This window comes from Henckelia pumila, chromosome 3 (assembly GCF_033568475.1).
Source record: "Henckelia pumila isolate YLH828 chromosome 3, ASM3356847v2, whole genome shotgun sequence".
NCBI lineage: Eukaryota > Viridiplantae > Streptophyta > Magnoliopsida > Lamiales > Gesneriaceae > Henckelia > Henckelia pumila.
The window spans coordinates 166,286,640-166,306,537 of NC_133122.1; the positions used below are offsets into that span (position 1 = coordinate 166,286,640).

The window sequence follows — 19,898 nt, forward strand, 5'->3', positions numbered from 1 at the left end:
GGAAATAAAAATATCAAGTATCAACTCAAAAAAAAAATGTATCCACATAAATTAATTAAACTTAGCATACCTGATTACATGTCACAATTATATATCAATAATGCATGAATCTGTTCCATTATTGAGAAAATCTGGGAAAACAATTAAAAATTGGCATCATCAACCGATAGGCGATAAGGAATAAAATAATTATAACATAAAAAGATATGAGGTACACACCAGATTCAAGTCGCTCAAGATGATCCAACTCCTCCTCTGTTTTAACTGGTGAAGATTCATTTCGAAGCCAATCTTGAACACAAACAAGAGCTTGCACCAACCTAGGAGTCAATGAACTTCTAAATGAATCAAGAACACGTCCTCCGGTACTAAACGCACTTTCCGAAGCCACAGTAGAAATTGGAATCGCTAACACATGACGAGCCATCTCAGCAAGAGAAGGAAATCTAGGTGAGTTCATTTTCCACCAAAGTAAAATATCAAATTGCTCATTTGCAACCTCAATTTCTTCACCAAGATACCTATCCAACTCTGATTTAGCATCCATACATCCACTTTCTGCTTTATGTTTTAAATATTCTTGTTGTATTAGTGTTCCTTTGTGAATGCTCCCAAAATTTATTCTTGATGATAAGTCCATTGTGCTACAATGTGAATCAGACAAGACTCCAAAAGTTTTTGAAGTTACCTTTCGATATTCATCAAATAAACTAGTCATATATGTCTTAACTTCATCTCTCATTTTCTCTCCCTTTTCTTGCCCATACATCCTCAAAAGAACAAAAGCGACATAATCAAATTTGAATCGAGGATCAAGAACACATGAAACAAAAATCATCTTATTCATCTTTTGTGGAACACCCCAGTACTTGTCAAATTTAGCTTTCATTTTCCTTGCCATCAAACTCAAATTAATATCATCACCCTCTGTCAACAATTTCAAAACACAATAAAGCTCACCAATTTCGTGGAAGTGAACATTTGATGTTACATATAATGAACCCGATACCCTCAATGTAAGGTTATAAAATGTTTCAAGAAACTTCTCCATCCGTCTTACATTAGCCCAATCATCACTTGTAAGGGCACCTGCAATCTTTCCATCTTCACAAACATAAAGAAGAAGATATTCTAACAAACCGGGATCAAGATTGCCATAACTTACAAAAGCGTTTTCAAATTCTTGAGCTGCTTTTAACATCAAATAAGTGGAATTCCACCTAGTGGCAACATCTAAACACAAGGACCTTTTACTTGTTATTTTTTCAATTTCACAGCAATCTTTAAATCTTTTGATCCTTGCTGGAGATTGTCTGATATATCTCACAGCTTGTCTAACACGTCTAACAGAATCACCAATTTCTTTTAAACCATCTTGAACAATAAGATTGATCACATGGGCCATACACCTAACATGAAGGTGATGACCATCCATCAAATTTGTTCCCCATTTACTGAATTGTTTTGACAATTCTTTCACTGTAACATCATTTGAACTAGCGTTATCAACTGTTACAGTAAAAACTTTATCCAAACCCCAATCAAGTAAACACTTGGTTATTGCAATTGCCATATCATCACCCTTGTGGCTACTTACTGGGCAAAAATTCAGTATCCTCTTATGCAACTTCCAATCTTTATCGATAAAATGACCAGTGAGACACAAATAATTAATTCTTTGAATTGAAGTCCATGTATCTGTTGTCAAACAGATTCTTTGATTGTTCTCTTTGAAAAATGTCTTAAGCTTTTGCTTTTCTTCAGAAAAAAGTTCAAAACAATCCCTTGTCACTGTTTTACGAGATGAAATTCGAAACTGAGGTTGTGCCACACTTAAAAAGTACCTAAATCCCTCTTTTTCAACAGAACTAAAAGGTTGCTCGTCTAAAATTATCATTTTAGCTAAAGCTTTCCTACATAGTTCCTGATCAAATTTCCAAATGCTCATTGAACCTTCACCCTTCTGATCTTTTGGAGCTTGATGAAAACCTATTTTAGCTTGGCTAGTTTCAACATTATTGGGATTTTTTTTACATTTTTGCAAATGACCACTCAACGTTGAAGTTCCATTAAAGCTTGTATTAGCAGGACTCAGGTTGGACGAGACGAGTGGATCGAGACAGGGTTAAATGCAGGTCCAGGAGCTGCTGGGAGTATACATATCTAAAGTCAGTTGTATGTTACCTTGAGTTTTTAGTACCAGTTGTATTCTGCCGGTTTCTTTTGTAGTAGGATTTTAAGTTTCTGCAATAAACTCTGTTATTTTAATAAGTATTTTTATATTAAGCTAATTGCATGTTTAAAACCGATAGTTAGTAGGTGTCTAGACTGGTCACTACACAAGTCGTATTGGGTAGCATATCTGTTTTACAAAATTAACGTTTAAGATAATCTCATAAGAATTTTTGTATATTTTAAATAAAAATTATTATCAAGATAGATTTTTTGGTTAAAATATATATTTTTATTTATTATTATGTACATATTTGTCTTTATAGTAATGGTCTCTGTATATTAGGAATTCTCAATTTTAAATAAAAGAGTCAGTGTAACTAATTAATTCACCCTCCGTATTTTTATCTTTTCTTATTAATAAATTTATAAAACTAAACTTTTAAATTAATTAAATTAATAAAAAGTGGTAGAACTATCGTCAGAGTTATCTTGCTCGAGACTAGAGTAGATGAGCTGGCTAAAAAAATTCCAATGGCTACAGCTCTTTTCTCAACTGTCCCTCCAAATCTCTCTTTTTTCAGGTGAAATTACCATCTGTTGTTCTGAATTCCAATGCATGATATTTTTTCTTTTCTGAATTTGTTGTTTTTTCTTGGGCGTCAAGGGATAATGCTGAAAAAATTCCAGTTTCAACTCAAAAGAAACATTGGAAAGTAAGAAGAGTAATGGCATGCTGTGTTGATTCTTCGAGACCATTATCGAAACTTGGAATGTGGAGGCGGGATTTATTGTTTATGGGGTTCTCTTGTTCACTTTCTCTAGTTTTCCCAACCTTGGGTAAATATTGACCATGCATTTTCTTATTTGTTTTTATTTCGACAGGGATCTAAAAATGAATATTTCTGACTGGTACTACCAATTTGTAATATTTATTCTCACATAGAATATTATTGCTTTATAAGTTCTCTAAGCTGTGGAATGATATAGTTGAGAAGCAGCTTAAGGTTTCTGTATGTTATGGGAAAATGCTACGGGGATGGTCCTGATAAATGTGTTTTTTTTTTCGACACAAGAAATGTTTTTTGATGATAAAAAAATTATATAATTTTTTTTTATGAGGAGACAGTATGTGGTATTTGTCTACCCAAGTAAAATTTTATTTGGTAATTATTACTAAATTTTGGTTGAATGATAATGTGTGGATGATGATTAGGAGTATGATATATTGATATTTAAGATATGCTAAATTTGATCTAAATATTTCAAAACACTATAGTTTATGAAAGAGAATGAAAAGGGGATGATACTAATAGATTCATTTCAGAGAAAATTATTGTTTTTCGAAATGATAATCAAATATATGTGTTATTGAAAAATAAATTGTTATTCCTGTAGTGCAGTCATGCCATTTATTGTGGTTATCTTAGGCAAGGTCAATTGTGGTTCAACTGCGCGGTTCAGGTGAAGTGTTCTGACTGAGGCCACTGTAAAATATTAGCAAAGGCTTGAGATCCCATTAAGTTCAAAAAAATTAGAAACTTTCCACCTTGGTACTCTGAATGTTTTTCCTGTCGGACGTCAACCAGGAGATGAAGTTATCTTGTTAATTCAGATTTATTTTTATGATCTTGTTTTGTTGGGAGAAATTGAATGAATTAAAGGCTGTTATGTATCCATGTAAGGACTGAAATCAGATTGTCCTCCGATGTCTATGAGGGGCTCGATAAATTGGGTGTCGACGAGTTTGCGTGGATGTTGAACAGCCTACTTTGCAGGATCTTGCAGTGAGGAAGAGTTGAAAATGGATGTGATGCTTGATGAATTAAATGCCTACTCATACTCATATCCTACAGAATTACCTTCTTCTAAGTTTGTCTTCAAGTGGTGAGCAATTTTTGAATTTTCCAACTTTTGAAATTTGTTATGCATTGTTATTCAGTTTCTATCATGCCTGTTTCATGTCAGCCAGGATTTCTGTGAAGAATGCTATGCAATATTTGTTTATGTTTCTGGGCAATGTACATTGCCCAGAAGCATAAACATACGCATGTTATTTTCAAATACTTTCCAAAACATGAGTTTTTACCCGCTTTCACATTCTCTTTCAATTATATTATTTTACATTTAATGTTTCATTATTTAGAGAAACTATATTATATTAGTATATTTCTTCTAACATGGTGCATTATACTTTCTGGAAAATTAAGTTATATGGATATATTCTGACATGATAAGAGATATTTACTACAGAAAACCTTTACTTCCAAAACTGAACAAAACTACATTTTCTGGAAATGTATATTTATATCTCTGAAATATTGAAATGTAACAAAATGTACCATTTGTTTCTTAAAACAACAATTATTCTACATTCCTGACTCTTGACTAAGCATTGGTGACCTTGTGAGTTGAATTGGGTGGCTTAATTCTTATGTGTTTGATCTCCCAATCTCAGGCTGCACCCTTAGCACTGCAATTAATTGCAGCTCGTATAGGTGGATCTTAGACATCTTAGACATTGCTAATGAAAATTGGTGAATGTAAGACAGGCTTAGCTGATAGAATGGTCAATAAGTGGGAAATTATATATTTTTATCCAAACCTGAAAGCACTTTGGTAATGTGCCTTTCGCACACTGCTCCCCGTATTTGCTTGGTTCATGCCTCGTGAGGCAGAGTGCATGAATTTTCAAAGTTAGTGAGAAAAATATGATCTATGAAATGATCATATGGTGTAGAATTTGGGTCAGGATGATAATGAAAAAATTAGATGCATCAAACTTCAGTAAGGTTCTTGTACAGTTTGTGCAAACTTGATTTCATTCTTCATATTCAGTTTGTCATTGGTTATCCCAACAACATTCAAGAAACAATTTTGCTGCATATTGTCATGAACAAACGCCAGCTACACAACTTTTTTTCATGCCTCGCATGTGAAGTGAAAAATTGAGCATGTGAACCTTAAACTTGATTCACTAACTTTAAAATGAAAAATGAGTAATCTGGAACATATTTGTTCAGACCTTCCATTTTTTGATTGTCTTAGAGATTGATTGATTTCTTACCGCATATGGAGAAGACCCCAAGGCACCTATTCCTGAATAAACAATTAATTTCCTCAATATCTTACTTGTGCTTTCCATTTCATCTAACACAAAATATTTCTAATTTATTTGGGACAAAGATCAATTAGAATACATGAAAACTTCTTAAAACCTGGATGCTCTGGTAATACAATGATTTGCCTTTTCTTTGAATGGGATATGAATGATTGCTTTGTTTCACATGAACAAACCTACTATAACCTAATCTAGTTAGCTTGTATCACTAATTGTAGGAACCTCACTCTTTTCATCTATTTGAAGGGTTGAATCGAGAAAACCTGAGCGTTATTCATCAGCTGCGCCATTGTCACGTAAGTTAGTAAGCTCTATCATAGTTTTTGTGCAAATTATGTGAGTGAAATGTGTCAATATGTTGCTTATCCATGCTACCTATATTCCTTGAATGATTTGGTCTGTGATGTAGATGGCTGAAAAAGATGAAGTGGCTTTAGTGTTTTCAGAGCGAAACGAGATTTTGACAATACATGCATCTAACTTGCTCACTCATTTCTTGATATATCACACAGCTGATGCACGGCTCCGAATTGTTTCTGAAAGAGTAGATTTCATGGATAACCTCATAATCTCTGTTTCGGTAATTTGGTCCTGCCGTTCTTATTTTTCAGTTTGATAATGTCTTTGCAGGTTTTCCTATAAGAAATTTGTTTCATGCTCTTTGGTTCAGATAGGTCCCCCCAATTCCCTGTTCTTGAGATCAGAGGACAAAAGTACGTGGAGTCCAAAAGATGTTGCTGATTCCGTTTTAGCTGACAAGTCTGCTCTGGTATTTTGACTCTCTTGTCCACCACACTTTCTTGTCTACCACAAGCAATATGCTTTTTGGTAATTTGTTTCCGTAGTCGCTAAATAATCACTCCAGATTCTGATTTATCGTCATGTCTGGAAAGCTAAAAAGGGGGATTCAGGGAATGTCAAACTTTGACAGAGATTTACTTACTATACATATTCATCTTGTTTTTAAAACACCTGATTACATTTTGATCTGTCTCTATGAGTCTGCGACTCTGGTCACTCATGCCTCTGCTCTCTTTGAAATTTTTGTTAGAAAATCTGTATGATTTCAACAAGAATTTGTTTCGCCACTTTTGATCAATTCCAAATAACTTTTAACTAGTTGGCCATTCTCTACCCTAAAATGCTATTGCATCCTATTGTTACAAACAGCGTGTAACTTCTAGCCAGCGAATGGATGAAAGTTCTGTTCTTGATGCGCATTCTTCTATAGTAAGTATAATTTCTATTCTCGAATCTATTTGTCTCAACTAGTAACAGCACCAATTTTGTTGTGCAATAATCTAACATTTTTTTGTATCGAGCTTATCGTGTTTATTTTTCCTCTAAGATTGATGGTGAATCTTATTGGTATTACGAATACCTGGTTCGAAAGTCACCAACCAAATCTGTAAGTTGCCCCCAGTCATTCACCACAGAAAGCATATTGGCTTTTGTACAGTCATTGAGTGTAATTAATTATTGCATTATGCTGAATGATGCAGATTCAGGAACCAAATCTCTACAGACATTTTGTTGCTTCGACAGCTGCACGTGACGGTAAGATGCATTATATTTACTGGTGCTCATCTGAACGCATCAGCATGCGTCGCGTGCTTATACAAATCGTGGGTTATCATTTTTAAAGTCAAGTTAATTTTTTTATAAAAATAGGAATAATTATATTGAAAATATTTGTTATTACTTTGTTATAATTTGTAATTATTATTTGGATAATGAGAGATTTTTTAAAAAGAAAATTAGTGATGCAATTATATTAAAAATTATTTAATTTTATAATGTGTAATTATTATTTGGATATTATGTGATTTTTTTAAAAATGAAATCAATGATGCAATTTCATTAAAAAAAATCATGTAATTTGTATTGATAATGTGTGAAATTTTGAATTTTTGCATGAAAATTAATTTGTTTAGAGGGATATAGCTAGAATTGTCAATTTTAAAATGTTCATTCATACCAAGAGACCAGATTAGTTAATATTTGTGGTAAATTCTTTATAAATTAATAGCATAGAATAGTGTGTGTACTTATACATACATATATATATAGATTAAATTTAATGTAAAGTAAAATTTTATTTTTTATATGTAGAATAATGTGTTGGTGTAACTTTTTCTTTATCTACATTTTTATATGTATAATCTAAATATATGAGTGTGTGTTGTGTGTTGTGTGTAGCACACCATTATGAGCATTTCCAACGTTCAACTTTTCCCGCATTGTTTTGAAATGTTAATTCTTGTGAAGGAAATGAAAAAGATGTTCAGTAAATGGATTTTCCTGAGTTGTGTCGTGCCCGCAGGTTATTTGTACTCTCTGAATGCTTCAACTCTAAGCAAGCAATGGGACAAAGTGAGTGTAGTTTTACTTTAGACGAATTTCATTCTGCTTATGATTCTACTATAGATTCCTTGATATCCATTCCTTTAGGGAAGCAATTTACCATATTAGGGACGAAAGGTACACAAATGTTAGTGCTTGTTTTGGTTATGCAGATGGGGCCTTTCCTGGAGAAAACCGTGGCATCTTTCCGTCTTCTCCCTCCAACAGAAAATTATGTTCCTCCTTACAAGGACCCCTGGAGATTTTGGTGATGCAAACTCAATATGTTGTTTTTTCCTAGGAATGTATGTTACTGAGGCAGAGGAAGTTTACTTTTTCTGTCATGCCCATTTTATTGTTTTTATTAATATAAGACATTTCGGTCTTTTATATTATATTTTCAGCATTTATGTCTATTTGAAATCAAAACTGTCTTGTTAGATTTAATTTTTCCTGATAAACTGTGATAAATTTTGTTATTCAGCATTAGAAACCAAAAATAGTTTGTATTTAAGAGAAATGATAAATAAATCCCTAACATACTCAAGTTAGGATTTATGTTCTCTAAATCCCTGACAAAATTTGTCATTTGTTTAGGCTCTTTAATTGAGGTCAATTACGAAATTGTTCTCAAATAATATGTAAACTTATTTATACCCCTTTGAACAATAAATGTTTTTTTAATAAGCATTCTTCTCTCCTTCAAATTCCAACGTCTCCGCTATCTGTGTTGTTCTTGAACCCTAAACGAGCAATGATTGTGCTGTATATTTTTTTTTGAACGCAATAACCTCGGGCGAAAGAAATTTAGAAAATTCCAAGGGCCACCAATGAGAACTCGCTTCCTGTCTTGTGTTGACGAAAAATCCAATAAAAACTTACTTTCCCCCAGGGCACCAATCTCAATATGTTTATTGGCTTGCAATATTCGGGGGATTTGTGTTATCAAAGCCTCTCGGTTGATAGCTTTTGGGGAGAAGACTTTGGCCACCAAGCAATTACCTATATGTTGCTTTCCGATCAATAAAGATTCTTCCTCAACCGGAATTGGTGGAACATCATTAGATGGTGGGGAAAGCTTGAGTGCATTGACCAATCGTGTTACTTCTGGGTCCATGGACTAAAGCGCTGGCTGCTTGTAAAAGTAACCAATCGAAGCTGAAGATTTAGTAGACGAAACCTACACCTGGGTAGGGAAGAAGCTTCCACTATCGGCTTCACAAGAAACCCTAGGAGAGAAGTCGTGTGTCATCATAATTATAAAAAATAAAATAATGCGAATACTTGATCAGGCGAGGCATCTTTTCATCCTTGAATTCCTTTAAGTTATCCAAAACATCGGCTGGAAATTTGAAAAATATCTCGAGGTTGAGCTTGTGAGACTCATTGGCTACTAAAGTGCAATCATCAATCCTCGTATTCATAGATCCCATCAGGTTCATGATGTGTTGCAAATGGTCACGGATTTCTTCAAGAGTTTGATGATCAACCAGTTTTGGTTGGGTGATGAGAAGAGCATCCTAATGTGGACCAATAGTCTCATTATCCTCAATATCATCACTGGAGTCTGCTTGCTCATTATCCTGATTCATAAAGGTCTTCATTCAAGGGGATGATGGGAGAAGCATCTTTGGCTTGATCGGGATCAACGGGCGAGGGAGAAACAGGCAAGGTTGCCACAATAGTTTCAGGCAGAGTGACCATAGGTGAGGAGGTTACAACAGGTGATACGTCCGAAGTAGGGACATCCAGCTTCTTGGGAGAAGCAGATTTCAGAGGAGGGTCTTCATATAAAACTTCAGGCGAGGGAGATTTCCCCACCTGGTCGTCAGCAACAGTCTTTGAGGGAGGACTCTTTGGACCAGTTTGATCATCATTTTCCATTTGTTGAGACTGGTCATCAAAGAGGTCGAACTCGGTCATTGACTTTACTACTTCATCTATGGAAGTTGGTGGAATTTCTGGCAGAACGGCTTCCAATTCGATGGCAGATGAGTCTGGTCGTGCATTGGGAGAAAGAGGAGTGGAGAAATGTACCTGAAGCTGAGCACAAGAAGTATCTATGACAGCAGTGGTGATGTCCTCAATAATGTTGGATGGATCAGCAGACGAGGTTCTTGTCACAGCATCGGACGAGGAAACTTTGGGAGCAGCCAAGGAAAGATCAGTCAAGATAGGTTCTGCGACCGATAAACTGATTGGATCTGCTACGAGTGGTGTAACATTCTTGGAAAATGAACCACCATCGTCTTTGAGTCCAAGAAAATCCATCTCATCCTCCTTAAACACAAGTCTTCTTCTTCTCCATCATCAAGGGAACCCATAAGATCAGACATTTATGAAGCTTTTGCAGCATGAGCATTCACATACTGTTCAGAGGGATGCTCATCCATGCCAACTGTACTTTGAGATTTATGACATGCCTTGCAGCGATGTCAGGACTGTTCTCTAATCCCTGAATGACCACAAAGTCGTGGGAAGCTTTTGGACATTCTTTGTCGAAGTTGTCATGGCGTTTGAAGATGATAAGACTGAGGAGACTTTCTCTTAGTTGGAAATCTAACAAGTCATGCCTCTCCAGGACTTTTTCAATATTGTATGTACCGGTGCGTATTAGCATCTTGTTTCAAGTGTGGCCAGCTTAACAAGACATTTATCCTTGATCATCTGAGAGAAGTGAAATGTGGTGCAGTAGTGAGTCCATTGGTTAAACTCCCTGAGTCTTCTGTTGACGGATCAAAACACTTGAGAGAGAGTGAGATTAATCTCAAGTTCTTCTGGGTGAGAGGCTTGGAAGGGTAACTTTGTCTTGAGGGCCAGAGGAGGCATCCTAACTGTTTAGGAAGGTACTGCACCATTATTGATAACAACACCTTTTACTTGTAAAGGAACAATGGTAGGTGGGGCAGTTGGGACAGATGATGTTGTCTCGATCGGTGGTGGGCGAGACACCTTCTCCGGTTGAGGATCATTGGTATGCTCCTTATCGACTGGTGCGCACCCCAGAACAACAAGATTTTTCAATTTCTCTTTCTTAGGCTCAGCAGCCTCATATTTCATGGATTTCTGGTCGTTAACCTGACTAGGTGAGGAAGACCCAAATACCTAAAGGAGAGGAGCATTATCCAATGCTTCATTGAAGTGAGATTGATATACCATCTTTCTTTTTACTGATGGCTTTTTGATTGTCTTTTTGGTTTCCAGAGCCTCAGCCTCAGCCTCTTGCTCTAGAACGAGATCAGCCACAGTGTCAGTAGGAGCCTTATTGGCCTTAAGAACTTGTGAATGGTACCAACATTTATCCATTTGTATAGTGCAGTGGCTCAACCACTTAGATCTACCCCAAGTGTTTGTAAGAGATGGCAGATTTGAAGAGCATACCCTTCATACTGAGTCTTGCCTCGTGTCATGTCACACAGGATGCCAAACAACATATCCAAATAGTTTACTTGAATCTGGGAAGCAATGACAACCATATATTGAAATTTTTCGAGGGTTACCTTCTCGTAAGAGCCTGTTCGGGTGAGAAGATTCTTGGCCACGATGTTGGCCACCAGACAAAATTGTATCTTCAGATTAACCTTGTTTCCTGGAATCTTGATTGGGTGGCCATCAAAAGTGAATTCATTAGCCCAGTGGCTAGCATTGCTGTCATGAAGCTCAAAACATTTCAACAAACCGGTGGTAAGTAACTCAAAAATGTCAGCAAAGAACTTATGGTTAATTGTGTATTTGATGCCGTTGATGGTGAAAATAATCTGTCCACGCTCTAGTCGAGCATAAGCAAAGAATTGCTTGACCATAGGAAGATGAAACACGGAACCACATATCAAAAACTTCTTCAAACCAGATTCTTCCAATAGTGATGCCTTCATGATTGAAAGAGATTACTTTCTTGAAGTCGAATGCAACACATGACTTTTGGATAGATATGATAGTGGCTGAGAATTGTTAGTAGGCAAATGAAAAAGAGAAATATTGAGGAAAGCACAAAGTATGCGGAGAGTTTGAAGAGATTCAACGCGTAAAGAAGAACAGATCAAGCAGGTGACATATATATATATATATATATATATAAATATGGTGGGTTAATTTAGTAACCGTATGCTTAAGAAATTAAATAGCCTAATTTAAGGCAAAAATCTTTGTTGATAATTAAAACGTGACATAAACATGTTTCCCACTAATCATGATTAATTTTATATTAACAAGTGGTCCACGTCAGCAGATGATAAAGTCAACTTTTGTAAAAAATTCCTCAACCGGTGAGAAGAGTGACCTCGACTAGTTGGGGGAGTAATTTTCTGTACCGGGTGACACTTATGTTTATCTTAACTGACACAAGGTATTCTTCATTAAAGAAAATGACAAAGGAGGAAATGGATTCCCCCTATGTTTATGCACTAAGACAATTCTACCACCCAAGAAAATTTCTAAAGTAAGATAACTTAGCATTCGGAAGTGATTTGGTGAAGACGTCTGCTGCTTGTTGATCGGTCGATATATACTCCAACTTTATCTCTTTCTTCATGACATGATCTCTGCTGAAATGATGAATTATGTTGATATCTTTGTTCTTGAATGCATCATAGGGTTTTAGGTGATGGCAATAACACTTGTGTTGTCATTGAAGATGAGAGCTTCACTCGACCGGATTCCATAATAATTAATTTGTTGTTGAATAAAAAGAATCTGCGCACAACAACTACCAGCTGCGAGATATTCTACTTCAGCGGTTGATATGGCTATGGAGATCTATTTCTTGATAAACCGAGAGATCAATCTTTCCCCAAAGAATTGACATGATCCACTGGTGCTCTTCCTGTAAATCTTACAACCAGCATAGCCTGCATCTGAATAGCTAATTAGGTTAAAACTTGAGCCTTTGGGATATCAAAGACCCACATTAATAGTACCCTTAAGGTATTTGATGATTCTTTTATCAGCAGTACAATGAGATTGTTTGGGTGCAGCTTGAAATCTAGCACATATGCATAAAACAAAAACGATGTTTGGCCGACTAGCAGTTAGGTATAATAGAAAGCCTATAATACCATGATACATTGTTACCTCGACCGTTATCCCCCCTTCATCTTTATCAAGTTTGATTGATGCACTCATAGAGATTGCTGCTTCTGAGAAATTTCCAAGCCAAATTTTTTTATGAGCCCTTTGGTGTACTTGGACTGATTTATGAATATACCCTTCTCAAGCTATTTAACTTACAGTCCCAGAAAGAAGTTGAGCTCTCCCATCATGCTCATTTCAAATTTATCCTGCATTAACTTGGTGAATTTATCCCATAATTTGGGATTAGTTGACACAAATATAATATCATCGACATAAATTTGCACAAGCAAGATATGATCTCCTTTTGTGATTTCAACAAAGTCTTGTCGATTGTTCCTATTGTAAGATCATGTTCGAGTAAAAATGTCAAACTGGTATCATACCATGAACTGGAGCTTGTTTTAAACCATATAATGCTTTATCTAACTTAAAAACATAGCCAGGATGAGTTGGGTTGACAAACCCTGGTGGTTGCTCAACATATACTGTAAGGCCCGGAAATATTTAATTTTAATATGAGAATATTTTATTTGGGAATATTTGGAGTTTAGAATTAAATTCTAATATTCTTAAATTATTTAGGATTGAAATTGAATTCTTTTGAGTTTTCGAGGACTAAATTGAAAATAGTAAACTTGAGGGGCCAAGGTGAAAATATTGAAATTTGGCTTGGACACTTGTTATTTTTATATGTATTCACGTGTGTATGTATGCATATCACTTATAAATTCTTCAACTAAGAACCGAGACCACCATCTTTAGATTTGGAAGCATTTCTCATCATCTTCGAGATTCGATATCTTGTGTTCCGGTTATCCGATTTCAATTCTGATTATAGCGTCGCGATCCTTGCAAAAGGGCTTCGATTTGATGTAAGTCTTTTGATGTTTCAGCAGATTTCAAAATTATGGAAGTTGGGAGGAATTCGAATTGATTGTTAATCTTTGTTCTTGATGTTATGTGAATGGTTATATCGAAACTGATCGTAAAACGGACATCATATGCCTTTCTTATGAAATTTCAGCTTATGTTCGAGATCTGAAATGGTTAATATCTTGTTGATATGTATATGTTATAAGTTGGAAAAGATTGGTATATTGAATTCGATATCGTTTCGGTTGCCGATTTTGTACCGTTACGCAGCCGGTTTCAGAATTGACTACACTTTTGTCTTATTGATTGAGATGCATATTGAATTGAATTAGAAGCTGATGTTCTTCGATGTAAACACCTCATTTTAGCTTTGAGAAGAAGTTTGACGAGTTTGACATCTTCATTTTCGAATCGAGAAAAAAAAGAAGGTTTGCGGCAATTGTATTTGAAGTTTGATATTGAAGAGTGATTGATGAATTGAATAGAATTTGATATGTGTTCTTGACGATGTGTTTTCAGATTTGAAGCATTCAAAACCGAGAGATTGAAAGGTATAAATTGATATCGAATGAAAAGGGAATTTGATACTCGAGGTTGTTGAATCTTGAGTATTCCGAGAAAATCACATACTTGATCTTTTATATGTTTTTGATGTATACTTTGAGTTGTTGATCCATCATAGGTAGTGGATCTTTGATTTTAATTGATATTAGCTTGTCATCGAATCGACTATGATATGAGAAGACTGGATATATCCATATCAAGATCGTATACGAATCTTGGTACCGAGGTTCAGATGTGAATCTTGATGTCGTGATTGGCTTAAAACATCTCGATGATTGAAGTTGATTTACGAAGCTTTTATCGTTCTTATTTCTATCTTGAATTGATATTATTGATATCGCATATGTATATCGTTTATACTGGGAATGATTTCTCACCGGAGTTTATCCGGTTATTGTCTTGTTTTGTATGTTTGCATGGAAATAGATGGGGCAGGAGCTGGTTAGAGAAGGCATTGATAGCTTGGGAGAAAGATTTAGCATGTGTGGACTCGGTTCTTAGCTGAGGTGTATGTGCAATAGCTGTTATATATGTTAGAAACAAGTGTTGGTTGTTATGTTGAGAAACATATGGAACTTGTATGTAACTTAGCTAGTTTGAATACTTGAAACTAGTAGTTTGATGTAAGTAAGCTAGAACATTGTGCTTGAACTTGCTACTTTTGTATATACATGTTTGGTATTGAGTTAACATGTTTTGTGATTGAAGAAGAAAGGGAAATCCAACCTTGTACAGCTTTTGACAGCAACAACAGTCTGCAGAATTTCGAGCATAGCATGCTCGCTCGATCGGTTGAATTTGACCGATCGAGCGAGGCTTCTCATTTCTAAAAAAACCGAGAGTTTGTGTAATATGCTCGCTCGATCGGTTGATCTTGACCGATTGAGCGAGGTGCAATGTTTTTTTTTAAAAAAAATTTGGTCTTTATTCTTTGCACTTGATTCAATTAGAATTAATTAGTAAATGCCCTATGATTTGAATTAGCGACCCGAGCCCCACAACAGGTGGTATCAGAGCCATAAGTTCTTGGGCTGGATTAGAGGGAGCTGGGTAGATCGAGTCCTTTTGACTTATTTATTTATTCTTAAAGCACGATTATGATTTGAATTTATTTATTGCTTCAAGACGTACATATGTGCCTAAATATCTGAAGTGATTGAACGTATGTGTTTGTGGAGTATGGATCAGTATAGATTCTTGTTCAGACTCGATCTCTTGTTAAGGCATGATTATGCTAACAGAGGAGGACTGAGATTGAACTGCTGGCTGTGATATATTGTTTAGTTGTGCACTAATCTGTTTGATTATCAGATATGCCTCAAGACCAGTGACTAGACAGACAGGCACAGTTCCAATGCCAGAACATGCAGTTGTAGCATTGACAGTGCCTCAGTAACTGAAGCTCCTCAACCTGAACAGGGTAGTACTTCTGGGGATCCGATGGATGTGACTGCTACTCCGATGAAGACACTATTGAAGAGATTCCAGTCATTTAAACCTCCGACTTTGAAGGGGACAGAGAATCCTGTTGAGTGCGATAACTGGTTGGAAGATATCGATCAACTGTTTGAATCCCTTGACTACACTGATGAACATCGACTCCGATTAGTGATACATAAACTTCATGAAGTGGCCAAGAGTTTGTGGATCAATACCAAAAAAACTCTGAAAAACAAAGGTACGACCGTGACTTGGAATCTATTTAAAACTCACTTCTATCAACGATTTTTCCTAGTATCGTATAAAAAGGACAAGGGAGCCGAGTTTGCCAATTTGAAACAAGGCAATTTGAATGTGGAAGATTATGTGGCCATGTTCTCAGCTCTATTGAAATTTGCGCCACATGTGGATGAAAATGAAGAAGCTAAGGCAGATCATTTTGTGAATGGACTGAATCCGAACATATTTACCTTGGTGAATAACAGAAGACCTAACAACCTTGCTGATGCACTTGACAAAGCCAAGGGTGCTGAAGCTGGGTTGGCTAGACAGAAAGGAATACCATTCACACCACCACCAGCTATACATGTACCATCTTCTGATCAACCACCGGTTCCTCAACCACCACCTTGATTTGAAGCAGGCGGTAGTAGTAGCAGTAGAAGGGAATTCTTCAGGCCGAAGGAAAAGCAGTTTAAGAAGTCAAGTAGTAGTTCCTCAGGTTCTAGTGGCCAACGAGGATCCAAGACTGGACAGAGTTCTGGTTCTTCTGGTGTGTATTGCAATAAATGTGGAGGACGACATGCCAGCGACCAATGCAGAGGGGTATTTGGCAGTTGTCATATATACAATCAAACCGAATATTTTGCTCGAGTATGCCCACAACGTGGTTTTGGAAGTTCACAAGGTGCTGAATCATCTCGATCAGTGACACAGCCAGAGAGGCAAGTATCTTCTGTTCATTCGTTTCAACCACAGCCACAATCACAAAGCAGAGTAGGAGGAAGTCAGACAGTTAATCAGCCTTCTAGGAAACATGCTAGAGTGTTTGCACTGACTGAGGAGCAAGCACAGGCGGCACCTGATGATGTGATTGCAGGTAACTGCTTTATTTATGGTTATCATGCTTATGTGTTAGTAGATATAGGTGCTTCACACACGTTAATTTCTGAGCAATTTGCTTTATCACATTCATTGCATGTTGAGTCATTATCTACTGTTGTATCAATCTCTTCACCTCTGGGGAGCGGTATCATATCTATGAAATCAGTTAGGAATTGTATGCTGCAGTATGAGGGTAACGAGATTGAAATCGACTGTATTGTGCTTAGTTTTTCCGACTTTGATTATATTATCGGTATCGATATGTTAACCAAGTACAAGGCTAAAGTTGATTGCTTTCACAAGGTTGTGAGATTCAGACCAGAGATGGCAACTAAATGGAAATTTTACGGTAAGGGTTTACAAGCCAGAATTCCATTGATATCTGTTCTTTCGATGACTAGTTTATTGCAGAAAGGAGCAGAGGGATTCCTCATTTATGCTATAGATGTGTTGAAAACTAGCCTGAAATTGGCTGATTTTCCAGTGGTTAGTGAATTTGCTGATGTCTTTCTTGATGAGATTCCAGGATTGCCTCCGACTCGAGAGGTAGACTTCAGTATTGAGTTAATGCCAGGTACTCAACCAATTTCTAAAGGTCCTTATCGTATGGCTCCTATTGAATTGAAATGAAATAGAAGTTGGAAGATCTTCTTGCCAAAGGGTACATCAGACCAAGCATTTCACCTTGGGGCGCTTCGATTCTGTTTGTACGAAAGAAAGATGGTTCAATGAGGCTTTGCATCGACTATCGGCAATTGAACAATGAAACGGTAAAGAATCGGTATCCATTGCATCGTATAGATGATTTGTTTGATCAGTTGCAGGGTTCTTCAGTGTATTCAAAGATTGCTCAACGATTTGGTTATCATCAATTGAGGGTACGAGATGAAGATATCCCTAAAACTGCATTTAGAACCAGGTATGGCCATTATGAATTCATAGTCATGCCTTAAGGTTTAACAAATGCACCAGCCGTATTTATGGGATTGATGAATCGAGTATTCCAGAGATACGTAGATGACTTTGTGATTATCTTTGTTGATGATATTTTGATATGTTCCAAGAATCTGTGTGATCATGCTAACCATTTGAGAATTGTTTTGAAAACGTTGCGAGAAGAGAAATTATATGCTAAACTGTCAAAATGTGAGTTTTGGTTGCAAAAAGTTGTGTTTCTCGGACATATCATTCCAGGTGATGGTATTTCAGTTGATCCGATTAAAGTTGAGGCAGTGATTAATTGGCCGAGACCGACATCTGTACCAAAAATACGAAGTTTCATGGGATTAGCTGGGTATTACCATCGATTTATCAGAGATTTTTCTTCTATTGCGAAGCCTATTACGCAGCTGACACAAAAAAATGCACTGTATATTTGGTCTGAAGCTTGTGAAGCCAGTTTCCTTGAACTGAATAACAGATTGACGAGTGCACCAGTCTTGAAAATTCCTTCAGGTACTGGTGATTTTATTGTATATTGTGATGCTTCTCACAGGGGACTAGGATGTGTTCTTATGCAGCGAGGTCATGTTGTTGCGTATGCCTCGAGACAATTAAAGCCGCATGAAATCAGATATCCAATTCATGATCTTGAATTGGCAGCTATTGTCTTTGCATTGAATATTTGGCGACACTATCTGTACGGTGAGAAGTTTGAAATCTTTTCTGACCATAAAAGTCTGAAGTGTCTGTTTACACAGTCCGAATTGAACATGAGACAACGAAGATGACTCGATTTATTGAAAGACTTTGATTGTGAAATTAAATATTATCCCAGAAAGTCCAATGCAGATGTTGATGTGCTTAGTCGAAAGATATGTTCTCTTTCTTTATCTACTATTGGTATCTCTCATTTAGTAGATGATTGTTGTACTTCTGGACTGATATTTGAAACAGATGTGAAATCTATTCGAGTATGTGCTATTCGAGCTGAGCCAGATTTGCTGGTTAGAATCAAAGAAGCGCAGAAAAATGATCAAAGCATTCAAAATTCGATTGAGATAGTCAAAGAAGAACATAAATTCGAATATAAGGTCACTGCTGATGAGGTTCTTTATATGAATAACCGTATTGTTGTGCCGAATATTTCAGAGTTGAGACAGGATATTTTGAAAGAAGCTCATTGCAGTCGATTCAGTATTCATCATGGAGGTAGAAAAATTTACAACGACATGAAGAATCAGTATTGGTGGAAGCAAATAAAGTCTGATGTAACTGAATTTGTAGCTAAATGCTTGAATTGCCAACAGGTGAAGGCTGAAAGAAAGAAACCAGGTGGTTTACTGCAGAGCTTATCTATTCCTGAATGGAAATGAGATCACATTTCCATGGATTTCATAATGAAGTTACCAAGATCATCCCGAGGATGCGATGCTATCTGGGTGATTATTGATTGATTGACGAAATCAGCATGCTTCATTCCGTATAAAATGACATATAGACACGATCAAATGATAGGTTATATGTCAAAGAAGTGGTAAGATTACATGGTGTGCCTAAGTCTATTGTATCTGATAGAGATCCTCGATTCACATCACACTTTTGGCATAGTTTGCAACAAGATCTAGGTACGAAGTTACATTTGAGTACTGCTTATCATCCTCAAACTGATGGACAATCTGAACGAACTATTCAAACACTTGAGGATATGCTTAGAGCTATGGTGTTAGATTTTAACACTACTTGGCAAGAATCATTAACACTGGTGGAGTTCTCATACAACAATAGCTATCAAACGAGTATTGAGATGACTCCATTTGAAGCGTTGTATGGAAAGAAGTGTCGATCACCATTGTATTGGGATGATGTATATGAAATTCCTGATATTGGACCTGATATGATCAGAGAGATGACAGAGAAGGTAAAACGAATTCAAAAATGAATGAAGACGACACAAGATCGACAAGCTAAGTATGCCAATATCATACGAAGACCGTTTTGTTTTGAGAAAGAAGACATGGTATTCTTGAAGATCTCACCTTTCCGAGGCACAATTATATTTGGCAAGCGAGGAAAGTTATCTCCACTATTTCTTGGTCCGTACGAGATTCTCGAGAAGATAGGAAATCTTGCTTATCGACTCGCCCTTCCTCCATCTTTGTCTGGTATCCATGATATATTCCATGTCTCGATGCTTTGAAAGTACCAACCTGATGAATCTCATATCTTGCAACCTGATGAAGCTCAATTAGATGAACTCTTAGCTACTTTG

The 19,898-nt window shown here is 36.4% G+C and overlaps 3 protein-coding genes across 3 annotated transcripts; 2 read left to right on the forward strand and 1 right to left on the reverse strand.

Annotated features, from left to right (window-relative positions):
- Window positions 1-118: 118 nt before the first annotated feature.
- LOC140889898 (zinc finger BED domain-containing protein RICESLEEPER 2-like) lies at window positions 119-1,948 on the reverse strand. Its single transcript, XM_073297638.1, has one exon. The coding sequence runs from the start codon at window positions 1,946-1,948 to the stop codon at window positions 119-121; it is 1,830 nt and encodes a 609-aa protein (XP_073153739.1).
- A 720-nt stretch (window positions 1,949-2,668) lies between these two features.
- LOC140890769 (psbP domain-containing protein 5, chloroplastic) lies at window positions 2,669-8,031 on the forward strand. Its single transcript, XM_073298800.1, has 11 exons — window positions 2,669-2,756; window positions 2,840-3,012; window positions 3,951-4,059; window positions 5,540-5,589; window positions 5,806-5,873; window positions 5,964-6,062; window positions 6,464-6,523; window positions 6,642-6,701; window positions 6,796-6,850; window positions 7,617-7,666; window positions 7,810-8,031. Exons 1-11 carry the CDS (start codon window positions 2,707-2,709, stop codon window positions 7,906-7,908), a joined length of 873 nt encoding a protein of 290 aa, XP_073154901.1. The 5' UTR covers window positions 2,669-2,706; the 3' UTR covers window positions 7,909-8,031.
- Window positions 8,032-15,583: 7,552 nt separating this feature from the next.
- LOC140889899 (uncharacterized) lies at window positions 15,584-19,002 on the forward strand. The gene is made up of 7 exons (XM_073297639.1): window positions 15,584-15,821; window positions 15,879-16,171; window positions 16,227-16,490; window positions 16,874-17,173; window positions 17,323-17,565; window positions 17,752-18,056; window positions 18,465-19,002. Exons 1-7 carry the CDS (start codon window positions 15,584-15,586, stop codon window positions 19,000-19,002), a joined length of 2,181 nt encoding a protein of 726 aa, XP_073153740.1.
- Window positions 19,003-19,898: the final 896 nt, after the last annotated feature.

What these genes read in the sequence shown, in the direction of transcription:
- LOC140889898 (XM_073297638.1), bottom strand. Translation starts at nt 1,948, where the DNA reads ATGAGCATTTGGAAATTTGATCAGGAACTATGTAGGAAAGCTTTAGCT.
- LOC140890769 (XM_073298800.1), top strand. Translation starts at nt 2,707, where the DNA reads ATGGCTACAGCTCTTTTCTCAACTGTCCCTCCAAATCTCTCTTTTTTC. An exon ending in TCTAAGTTTGTCTTCAAGTG is followed by an intron (nt 4,060 to 5,539) that starts GTGAGCAATTTT and finishes ATCTATTTGAAG; the next exon opens with GGTTGAATCGAGAAAACCTG. An exon ending in TTGATGCGCATTCTTCTATA is followed by an intron (nt 6,524 to 6,641) that starts GTAAGTATAATT and finishes TTTTCCTCTAAG; the next exon opens with ATTGATGGTGAATCTTATTG.
- LOC140889899 (XM_073297639.1), top strand. Translation starts at nt 15,584, where the DNA reads ATGGATGTGACTGCTACTCCGATGAAGACACTATTGAAGAGATTCCAG. An exon ending in AAAAACTCTGAAAAACAAAG is followed by an intron (nt 15,822 to 15,878) that starts GTACGACCGTGA and finishes GATTTTTCCTAG; the next exon opens with TATCGTATAAAAAGGACAAG. An exon ending in AATTGGCTGATTTTCCAGTG is followed by an intron (nt 17,174 to 17,322) that starts GTTAGTGAATTT and finishes GAAATGAAATAG; the next exon opens with AAGTTGGAAGATCTTCTTGC.